Raw genomic sequence first — 11,715 nt, 5'->3', positions numbered from 1 at the left:
ATGCATTTGTAAAAGAGTATTTCTTAAAGCCATAGGATCTTTGCCGGAGGCTACTTCTAGATCTAAAATTCTCTGCTTTCGGGGTTTGCAGACTCAGGAGAGATATTTAGTAAATGTTTTTAACTAATTGAATGATTTCTAAACACTTTAACCTTATTTTTATTTTTTTAAATCCTTGCATTTTTAGAAGTTTTACAATTAGGTTTTTTAAATACTTCAAAATTCTCAAATTATTTTTCTTACAAAAATAAGAAGAAAATTGCTACTTCGAATTTTATTGAAAAATGGAGAGGTCTTTAGAGGTTAAGCTCTGTTAGCTTTGCACACTAACATTATCTTTCCTTAGCTTAAAGGAAAAGATAAGATGATGTAGAGGATGACATGTGCTCCCAATAGGAATCTATTTCACTGTGACTAATGAGAATATTTTTCACTTAAGGGTGAGAGAGGCGAACAGGGGCCACCAGGACCTGCTGGCTTCCCTGGTGCTCCTGTAAGTATGATCATTAAAACACGCATGTCACATAGCCCAGAATCACTATCTCACTAAAAAATCGTAGGAGAATAAGTCAAGTCTGAATTCTAGTCTATTTCAGCCACTCATTCTCTATGAGGGTTCATTTATCCACCTCCTTTTTTTTTTGAACTTTATTCTTACTGTTTAAAAGATGGATACAAAAACACCTGGCCTGCCTTTATACCAGATTAATAAGACTAACACGATCTCCTAGATTTAAAGCACTCTGAAAGTTTTTATTAACGTTCTTCCATTTTTAAATGGTACTAAATAAAATTTCCTCTAAGCTCCATCTTTCTCAAATGCATTTATTGGTGCTTGCTTTGAAATGCACAATCCTTAGAGAGAGGTTCTCCCTTATAAAAAATAATGGAAATCGTACCACTTTCTGGACATTTTTTTTTTTTTATCATGGAAACTCTTTTTATTTTCTGGTGGCTTCATGTGGGGTGTGGGACCTTATTCCCCAACCAAGGGTCAAACTCATGCCACCTGCAGTGGAAGCATGGAGTCCTAACCACAGGACCACCAGGGAAATCTTTATCATGGAAACATTTTCATTGACTTTGTTTCTTCCATGTCTTCAGAGAGTCTTCCAATTTTATTTTAACATCTAAATATATCCATAACTATGTATAAAATAGATAACTAATAAGAATCTATTATATAGCACAGGGAAATCTACTCAATGCTCTTTGGTGACCTAAATGGGAAGAAAATCCAAACGAGAAGAGATACATGTGTACATGTGGCTGATTCACTTTGCTGTACAGCAGAAACTAACACAACATTGTACAGCAACTATACTCCAATAAAAATTAATTTAAAAATTAAAAATAGATGAAAAATATCTCTCTGCATGAAGAATTCTATTTTCTGAAGAAAAAAATAAGGATAAGCCCAGTGCACCGTGAAGGGTGTCAGTTCACAGGCTGTGTTTGTTTCTGAATGCAGGGCCAGAACGGTGAGCCTGGTGCTAAAGGAGAAAGAGGCGCTCCTGGTGAGAAAGGTGAAGGAGGCCCTCCTGGAGCCGCAGGACCCGCCGGAGGTTCTGGGCCTGCTGTAAGTATCTCTCTTTTTCTAAGCCTTCTAAAAGAAACTACTTAGGTTTGTCAATAATTTAATATTTTCACACCGAGAGAGAGCTTTTCATGGTGACAAGAATACAGGTTTTGTAGGAATACAGTTCTGAGTTTGAAGCTGGGCTCCAACAATCTAGTTACCTCCATCAAGTTATTTTCATGTCCTCAGAGAGTTACTACTTTTGTGTTTTGATGTAGGTTCTCATTTCTGTTGTAGTGTTTTCCCCCAGTTTTATTGAGATAAAACTGACATGTACAGTGCATTGTATAAGTTTAAAGTACAACATAATGACTGTATGTGTTGTAAATGATTGTCATAATAAGCAGAGTTACTGATTTTTCAAAGGCTTAATGCTAATCCCAAATTTTGATTTTGATGCTATTCCTATTGACAATTTCCATCTCCATTCCATATAGGGTCCCCCAGGCCCCCAAGGTGTCAAAGGCGAACGTGGCAGTCCTGGTGGTCCTGTAAGTAATGATCGTCTTGACTATTATGGAAAAGCATTAATCAATATCAATCTGTATAAAAACTGCTTTGAAAGCCCTAGTTTCCTACAGAGAGTATAAAATGATGATCACGTATTCATGTGTGAGTTATATGTAAATTCCAAGAGGAAAAAACAAACCATAAATCTCAGAATAGAATGCAGTTCCTACCACATTTCTTACATTTCATATTTGTTTTAGTAGTTAATTATTTGTTCTCCTTGATTTTTGACATTCAAAAGTATATTTATCATTTTGCAGGGTGCTGCTGGCTTCCCCGGTGGGCGTGGTCCTCCTGGCCCTCCTGGCAGTAATGTAAGTACTTTTTAAAATAATTTTAAGCCATATATTCCATAAAGAGTACTCATATATGCATAGGGTGAGAAACTTATCCACTGCAACTTCTCTTTTTATTAAATTCCATATAAAATTATTTGAATCCAGGTGAAGGAGGGAAGAAAAAATGTACTTTTTCATTATAAAATATTCTAATATCAAACATTTCTTTGTAGGGTAACCCAGGCCCCCCAGGCTCCAGCGGTGCTCCAGGCAAAGATGGTCCCCCAGGTCCACCTGGCAGTAATGGTGCTCCTGGCAGCCCCGGGATCTCTGGACCAAAGGGTGATTCTGGTCCACCAGGTGAGAGGGGAGCACCTGGCCCCCAGGGCCCTCCGGTGAGTGCTTTCTTTGCTCTATTGATTAATAACAGTTTTATTTTCAATCACAAATCAATACAGGAAAACATAGTCACATAAAGAGTAACCAAGATTTCATTGTCCATCACAACAGGGAGCTCCAGGCCCACTCGGAATTGCAGGACTTACTGGAGCACGAGGTCTTGCAGGCCCACCAGGCATGCCAGGTGCTAGGGGCAGCCCCGGCCCACAGGGCATCAAGGTGAGTGTAGCTATCTTTCACTGGACCTTGGTTTCCTTTATGAAGACTGATAGTCTTTAGACATCACACGACCATAGCAAGTATGTAATGAACAAGTTTTCCTGTAATTAGATGTACATTCTCGATATTTTCAGTTTCAGGAAGCATGCATGTTATCAAGAGGCTCTGGAATCCAAAAACAATGCACATCATAGACCAACTGTGAACACCAACACAAATAGATTGATATCACAGGAAATATCTTGTCATCTCAAATACCTCTGTTAGGAAACTTGTCAGCATTCTTCCATTTGCTGACTGTCAGTCTTGAAGGGGAAAATAATCTCAGCTTGTAGACCTGTGATTCCTTTAATTGATACCAATTATCCATCAACTCAATTTATTTTATTCTCCTGACTTTCTTTCACTGATACTTCTATAACATCCTAGGGCTTAGCGTCTTAAATATCCATTTAGCAAATAGGGTAATAAAATTGTATTTTATTAGGGCTCACATTTTGACACTTTGAGCACCCTTTTAAACTGATAGTCATATAATATTGTAGTGAAATTACAATATAACATTTAAGTCTATTTGATTTATATGAACATATCCAATAAATGTATATTCTTTAAATAGAGCCAAACATTTGATATAACCTAATTCTAATGGGCACCATAAACCTGTGGTTTCATGATGATTAATCGTTATTTTTTTTCTTACAATAGCCATGTCTACTTATGCACCTCATATTAGGATGTATTCGAATATGATAATCAATGTAATTACTCAGGCATCCAGGTTCATTGAACAAGTTAGAACATACAAGAAGTTTGTTCCCCAAAGCATTTTTCCTCTGGCAGGGATACTTTTAGGAACAAATTCCATAAGAATTGAATAATACAAAGTTCATCCCTGGGAAATAAAGACATCTAAAAGTATCATATTAATTGATTTCCTGGAAAGAAATATGAATTTCTTTCTTTGTACACAGGGTGAAAATGGTAAACCAGGACCTAGTGGTCAGAATGGAGAACGTGGTCCTCCTGGCCCCCAGGGTCTTCCTGGTCTGGCTGGTACAGCTGGTGAGCCTGGAAGAGATGTAAGTACTAGTTCTCAGAAAGTATCCAATGAGGCATGCTGTTGTTCAGTCGCTAAGTCACGTCTGACTCTTTGAGACCCTTTGGACTGCAGCACACCAGGCTTCCCTGTCCTTCACCATCTCCTGGAGTTTTCTCAAATTCATACCCATTGAGTCAGTAACACCATCCGATCATCTCATCCTCTGTCATTGCCTTCTCCTCCTGCCTTCCATAACATTTAAGCAAGGTTCAAATTGGCCTTACTTGGGTCTAGAAGTGTAAATATTGCCACATATCAAAGTTCACCTTCTTTCTCTAGTAATAAATATTCTTTCTATTACAATTTATTACAACTCAGCCTTAACTGTTCATGTTCTTTAATATTTATGCAGTGAATGATCATTAATGGAGAGGGATATGACCTTTAGCTAAATAAACTCTTGTTGGGGATGGGGAAAGCCCCAGTTTACAGCATTCCTTCCGGGTAAAAATATTCTGCATATTATCTGTGATTAGTCCTTTCTTAAATTGTAGATTTTCATTATCTGCTTAAATTACTGTGTGTCGAGCTTTTATGTATTACCTCTCTCCTAAGAACGCTTTTTAGTTTCCTAGTCACTTCTTTCTTGCTTACCCTGTGAAACTGTAGTATCACAGGTGTACTGCCTCTCCATGTAGGCATTGTCAACCCTTGCAGGGCCACACCCATTGTCACATCTAAGATTTTTCACTCCAAAGAACCAATTTTTATTCTCTTTAGGAATGATATTTTACCCATTGAGAATGTATGGCTTCAATGATATTTAAATAGTTCCAAAATTTTTGATTTCTTTTCTTATTTTTTTTCTTTAATCAGGGAAACCCTGGATCAGATGGTCTGCCAGGCCGAGATGGAGCTCCAGGTGCCAAGGTATAATAAACCCAAGTACAGTAATTTTTTTGTAGGTTTTAATTATACCTTTTAATAGATGTAATTAAAGCAATAACTGCTGATCAGATCGATTTTGGAACTGTGATCTTGTCCACAGGGTGACCGTGGTGAAAATGGCTCTCCTGGTGCCCCTGGAGCTCCTGGTCACCCAGGCCCTCCTGGTCCTGTCGGTCCAGCTGGAAAGAACGGTGACAGAGGAGAAACTGTGAGTTCTAATGAACACCATCGTTCCTTACTTATCCGTTTTCCCAATAAAGAACTCAGTAGATAGACGATAGAATGTCATATCTGCCAACCGAAAGATCTACTCTCATTTGTTTTACAGTTTTGTATGCTAGTCATTCCTTAGACAATTGTGGTGACAAAGATATATGAGAGATTTCTGGCAATAGTCAATGAAGAGTTCATTTTTTAAATTCAAAATGGTATTAATCACACCAAGTGTATATCGGCTTCATCAACATATAGTTGAACTAACAGGATGTTCTCTTTTTCCTGTTTAGACCCCCAGGTAAAGCTATAAACAGGTCAAGGATTTGTAAGGAAAAAGTAATACTAACTTTCAGTAATATCAGCAAGCATACCATTATTCTCCCACAATGAAAAGATTAGCATTTAAATAAAACAAATCTATATCAAAAAGCAAACACCTCCCCCTGTGTTTATTTGTGTATTTTTATTTTAGGGCCCTGCTGGTCCTTCTGGAGCCCCAGGTCCTGCCGGATCAAGAGGTCCTCCTGTGAGTTTTTGTTTGTTTGTTTGTTGTCTATTTTAACTAAGTCTATGGTGTAGGAAACAGTCTATTTTCTAGCATGTTCAGGAAAAAGGGATGAATAAGTACATAACTATGGAACCAAATTTAAACTGTCCTCTGATGAAACAGAAAGCAATTTAGGATCTAAAATGTCCTTGGGGCCGTGTGTATACATGGCAATTATTGGGGCTCTATACAATTCTCAGTCCAAAATCGAAGCAACCACAGCATTTTGTATAGTTGCACGTACGCAGTCTGTCGATGGGACTTCTCACTTGTAGAATATTATAAAATGGACTTAATTGTTGTGAGTTCTAATTTGTTTTTCCGACGCGTGTGTGTATGATCCTAATTTGAAATGTGTTTGTAAAGGGTCCCCAAGGCCCACGCGGTGACAAAGGGGAAACCGGTGAGCGTGGTGCTATGGGCATCAAAGGACATCGCGGATTCCCTGGCAACCCAGGGGCCCCCGGATCTCCGGTAAGTGCATCCGCTGTGCTAGAAAGTCCTCTCAATGCATTTTCACTGATGAGATAGGCACACTTTAGAGATCAGTAATGGAAGAATGTTCATCTCTAAAAGCCTATGCTACAAGAGATTAGAAATCAATTTAAGGGCTTATTTGAAATAGTAGTTGGCATGAGACAATGGGGAGAATAAGGAAAAAGAGCTCATGGTTCATCTTGAGCCTCAAGTTTCTTGATCTGACCTTGAAAATACAGTTCACTGAGCTTCTTGAAGGCATCACTCAAATGCACCTTCCTTTCCTTTCAGGGTCCCGCTGGTCATCAAGGTGCAGTTGGCAGTCCAGGCCCTGCAGGCCCCAGAGTATGTGCAAGAGAGAGAGATTGGAAGTTCCATGTTTTAACATTTTTGCACTGCAGGGAAGTATTCTAGCATTGTGATATCATGTTCATTTCTTAGGGACCTGTTGGACCTAGCGGGCCCCCTGGCAAGGATGGAGCAAGTGGACACCCTGGTCCCATTGGACCACCGGGGCCCCGAGGTAACAGAGGTGAAAGAGGATCTGAGGTAAGACATTACTTATAAACATGTGTATTTAATTTGCTATCATCTTCACATTTTCAGAAACACTTTGCAATATTTTAAAATTGAGATGGCTAGTTAAACACAATACAATTACCGAACTTAAGTTAGGAACTGAACACTGACTTTAGGACATTCTCCACCACATGAAAACTTCTCCACCACACTGCCCATAACAGGGAGCAATCAAGAAAACCTTCCTTACAGTTTTACTCATCAGATAACAGTTAACTGATCAGATAACAGTTTTAGCAGAATGAAAACTGTTCAGTGAATAAAAGGAAAATAGCTCAGTGAATAAAAAGAACTCTGCCACTGCTGATCTCATATTAGACAGCTCACAACTATGATCATCATAATGACAGGTTTAAAGTACTGATGCATTCCACTGCTCAAACAGCTTCAGTGATTATTCCTGTTTTGCTGCTTACACCATCATTTCTAACACATTCCTATCCCACGCCTTTGGGGTAAATGGAAGAAAAACTATTAACCCCACAAGTTACACAATTAAACACAAAGTTAAGTGGTTAACCCCAAACCACAAGGTTAATGATAAATCTGGGGTCAGAATCTAGGTTTCCTGATCATAACTCCTCTGACCTGTCAGCATTAGAATCGCTAACATCTTAGAACACATGATAGAGTAAAATTTGTGATCTAACACCATTTCTTCCTATACAGTAGAACACAATAAACTTCCTAAGAATGGATTATAGTTATAAACGGGTTAATATTCTATCAAAAAACAACCCAAACTTGTATCGAAATAATTATGCTTACACAATGTATTAATTCTTTGTAAGACATTTTATTGGGCTGGCAATGTATTCTTTCTGTGGATACCAAACAAGTTTACATCAATGACATATGTTCTTACACATCAGTGATGTATGTTCTTACTCCTCCTAGGGCTCCCCAGGCCACCCAGGACAACCAGGCCCTCCTGGACCTCCTGGTGCCCCTGGTCCATGTTGTGGTGCTGGCGGGGTTGCTGCCATTGCTGGTGTTGGAGCCGAAAAAGCTGGTGGTTTTGCCCCATATTATGGAGATGAACCGATAGATTTCAAAATCAACACCGATGAGATTATGACCTCACTCAAATCAGTCAATGGACAAATAGAAAGCCTCATTAGTCCTGATGGTTCCCGTAAAAACCCTGCACGGAACTGCAGGGACCTGAAATTCTGCCATCCTGAACTCCAGAGTGGTATGTTGGGGAAACTTTCACACTCATAGCAACAAGATAACAGAGAAAACTGCCTGTATTCAAATTTAGGGAAAAGGAAATTTTTACTGTGAGTAGAAGATATTATAAAGCAGGAATAATCCTTAAATAGTGTTAGTTGAATTGAAACTCCTTGATGTTGTAAGAAAACATGAATTTTATAGATGTACTTAAACTGTAACATAAATTTGAAATATTCCAATATAGGAAAATTTAAAGACAATTTTGTAGAAATTTTAAAACAAATCATGTTTGGGCACATTTCTTCATATCATCACAAAGTTATTTGAGTTATAAACAACATATATCACTTTGTTCTCAGGATCAAATATTTGTAATTTGATGCAGGCATAATTTGCAATTTAATCATTGTAACCTATATTCATTGAAATAGTTTTTATAATAATCTAATTACTAAATTTTTCAAATTATGAAACTATCCCAAAGTTCCTCTGTTATGCTACACTAAAAAGTAGAAATATGTAAAATACAAATACATTGGCAGTCAACATTGTGAATGCCTCACTCAGTCACTCCAGTTGAGTCAGACTCCTTGCGACTGGATAGACTATAGTATGAACGCCTTACAAAATCATTGTGGCCTAAATCCCATTACTGGACTTCATAACCAATTCCATTGTCCTCTTTGTGACTATTCAGGAGAATATTGGGTTGATCCTAACCAAGGTTGCAAATTGGATGCTATTAAAGTCTACTGTAACATGGAAACTGGGGAAACGTGCGTAAGTGCCAGTCCTTTGACTATCCCACAGAAGAACTGGTGGACAGATTCTGGTGCTGAGAAGAAACATGTTTGGTTTGGAGAATCCATGGAGGGTGGTTTTCAGGTAAGAAAAGATACGCCATTTTTCTTTAACTGATTTATCTTTGCTTCCCTAATTTTTTGTTCCTCCCATTTGTTCATCGCAACGCAAAGATAGTTAATAAATAGAAAGGTGCAAAAGATTGTATATACTCAGATAGCAATTATAACTTGTTTCTCAAAGCTAAATTAGATTAAATGATTCTTAATACACAATCACCTTTCTTTCAAATTTAAGATCTTCTTTACTCTGACATTATATATTATACATGCAATAAAAAGTTGTAGATAAAATACATAAACAATTTATATTACTGTGACCATACTCTCTGTATAAATCCACTAGGCATAATTGCTGCTAAAATGTTTGATCAGCTTTATTTGTTCCCCACCACAGTTTAGCTATGGCAATCCTGAACTTCCCGAAGACGTCCTCGATGTCCAGCTGGCATTCCTCCGACTTCTCTCCAGCCGGGCCTCTCAGAACATCACATATCACTGCAAGAATAGCATTGCATACATGGATCATGCCAGTGGGAATGTAAAGAAAGCCTTGAAGCTGATGGGGTCAAATGAAGGTGAATTCAAGGCTGAAGGAAATAGCAAATTCACATACACAGTTCTGGAGGATGGTTGCACAGTAAGTATCAGCATTTTTATAAGCATGTCTTATGATGAGCTCAGCTTGCTCATTTAATCATGCTATTTTTAAAAGAAGGAATAAAAATAATGAGTGTGAACAAAAGATGGCATTCAGTGTGAGTTATATTGAATACTGATTCATTCCAGGGAAGGTTAAATGTCACAAACAATGAGTTTATCTTCTCAACCTCCTGGTGAAAACTAATTGCTATGAAAGCCATTGAAATTTAAACCCATGATATAAATTTTATCAGATAATTTAGATGGTTATTATCCATTCTACATAACTGCCATCATACGATCTCAATCTAAAATCTGTTTTTAATTTTAAAGGTTACTTTAAATCAACCCTTTGTTATTACCTTTATGAACAGAAGGAGAATTCATTCCTAATATTAATAATATATCACAAGTTCCAATGTAAGAGAACTATCTACTTCTTAGTAAACTAGCTCCCTACCTGGTAGTATTGATCAGAACTGAGGTTTCTGAGAAGGCACTGGCCTGTGGCAATCTCCCTGTTGGGTTTACCCTGAAGTACTGTAAGGCTTTTGGTTAATGATATGGTTTATCTGCTGGGAAGATTATCACTTTGAACTGGAGCAAGTCTTATGTGTATACATTGCAAGTTGGTAACTCCCTTTAAGCAAAATATTTTTAAAACTTCATCAGAAAAACTAAATAATTGTAATGTCATTATCACTTACATTTTTTATTTGCTCTTTTTTTTTTTACAGAAACACACTGGGGAATGGGGCAAAACAGTCTTCCAGTATCAAACACGCAAGGCCGTCAGATTACCTATTGTAGATATTGCACCCTATGATATCGGTGGTCCTGATCAAGAATTTGGTGCGGACATTGGCCCTGTTTGCTTTTTATAAACCAAACTCTATCCAAAGTCCCAGAAAAAGCTTCACACTCCATATGTTCCTTTTGTTCTAATCTTGTCAGCCAGTACAAGTGACCAAGTTCCAGTTATTTATTTCCAAAATTCTTGGGAAAAAAGTGTAATTTGACCAAAAAAGGATATTTGTTTTTGCTATTACACCAAATACAGTTCAAATGCTTATTGTTCTATTTTTTTACCAATTTCAATTTCAAAATGTCTCAATGGTGCTATAATAAATAAACTTCAACACTCTTCCAATAACACTGCGTTACATTCTTTGAATCCTAGCCCATTTTCAGAGCAATGACGGTGCTTACCATTAAAAGATTACCTTTCTTCTGAAACAGTCAAGCAAGAAATTAGAAAAGAACTTCCTGTTTCAACTACCTCAACCTGGTCAGAAACATAAATGAATTCTATGAGTCCCAGAAGATGAAAAATTTGTATGAAATGCCAAAACTTACGTTCCTAAAATATTGGTTTAAAAAAAAGTAGAATGCAGTGCAAGAATTTAAAGAAATAGTTTTGAAGCCATAATTAATCTTGAATATCAACTGCTTTTAAAGGTGCTTTTCTTTTTTCTGGTCATTGCTGGTCAAGTTTACCAATATTTGGCAAGTCTTTAAAGACATGTGGTCTGGTGCTAATGTATTTTCACTTTGAAAACTCTAGGTCAGAATTGTTGCCTTGCATTCAAAACACAGTTGCACCATCTGTACTTGTCTCCTGTCAAAAATGTTTCCTGGTGTATCACTGCAGGAGACACTTTCCCTGCATCCTGTGAAAGTCAACAACAACAAAAAACTAATAAAGGGGCTGCTTTTGTCACAGTAACACAGAGAATGTGTTGAAATTAAACTTTGTAAGCTTGTATGTGGTTGTTGATCTTTTTTTCTGACAGACACCCATAATAAAAGATCATAATAAAACATTCCTGGCTTTTGTCAGCTTTTCATAGATGTACGTTTGCACTCAGGAACTCCAGTGATTTTTCCTGGAAAAAGCATATTGAGTCTTAGCTCTCTCACTTAATAATACAATAATGCTCCTTCAGGAGTATGAGATAATATAACTCATGATGGAAAGAGAGATAATGCTCAATGGGGAATCTTGCAGATTTTTAGATCATATTTAACAGAACTCCTTGGGACATGTGGAAAACCAAGGGCTTCTATTTGACACAATCCCTGGAAATAGTAACATGGTAAGTTAGCGAATCCCTAAAGTGGGAGTAATAAAGGAGGAAATTTCTGGTAATTTAGAAGAAAATAAGCTGGGTCTAGCAAAAGAGCTTAACATTGAGAATAATTGCAAGGTTAGGCTTTTTCTACCACTTCTAAACACCACCTCA

The 11,715-nt window shown here is 37.4% G+C and overlaps 1 protein-coding gene across 1 annotated transcript in view; it reads left to right on the top strand.

Annotated features, from left to right (window-relative positions):
• COL3A1 (collagen, type III, alpha 1) overlaps window positions 1-11,295 on the top strand; it is a 39,946-nt gene extending 28,651 nt beyond the window's left edge. The window contains exons 35-51 of the mRNA XM_010862916.1: window positions 440-493; window positions 1,472-1,579; window positions 2,017-2,070; window positions 2,350-2,403; window positions 2,601-2,762; window positions 2,878-2,985; window positions 3,960-4,067; window positions 4,904-4,957; window positions 5,076-5,183; window positions 5,664-5,717; window positions 6,105-6,212; window positions 6,507-6,560; window positions 6,657-6,764; window positions 7,692-7,989; window positions 8,668-8,855; window positions 9,228-9,470; window positions 10,210-11,295. Coding sequence (XP_010861218.1) covers window positions 440-493; window positions 1,472-1,579; window positions 2,017-2,070; window positions 2,350-2,403; window positions 2,601-2,762; window positions 2,878-2,985; window positions 3,960-4,067; window positions 4,904-4,957; window positions 5,076-5,183; window positions 5,664-5,717; window positions 6,105-6,212; window positions 6,507-6,560; window positions 6,657-6,764; window positions 7,692-7,989; window positions 8,668-8,855; window positions 9,228-9,470; window positions 10,210-10,356 — 2,010 coding nt within the window. The 3' untranslated portion in view covers window positions 10,357-11,295. The remainder of the gene's footprint in view (window positions 1-439; window positions 494-1,471; window positions 1,580-2,016; window positions 2,071-2,349; window positions 2,404-2,600; window positions 2,763-2,877; window positions 2,986-3,959; window positions 4,068-4,903; window positions 4,958-5,075; window positions 5,184-5,663; window positions 5,718-6,104; window positions 6,213-6,506; window positions 6,561-6,656; window positions 6,765-7,691; window positions 7,990-8,667; window positions 8,856-9,227; window positions 9,471-10,209) is intronic.
• The last annotated feature ends 420 nt before the right edge of the window (window positions 11,296-11,715 follow it).

This window comes from Bison bison, unplaced genomic scaffold (assembly GCF_000754665.1).
Source record: "Bison bison bison isolate TAMUID 2011002044 unplaced genomic scaffold, Bison_UMD1.0 scf7180017864485, whole genome shotgun sequence".
NCBI classification, from domain to species: domain Eukaryota; kingdom Metazoa; phylum Chordata; class Mammalia; order Artiodactyla; family Bovidae; genus Bison; species Bison bison.
This window is presented reverse-complemented; position numbering and strand designations above follow the sequence as displayed.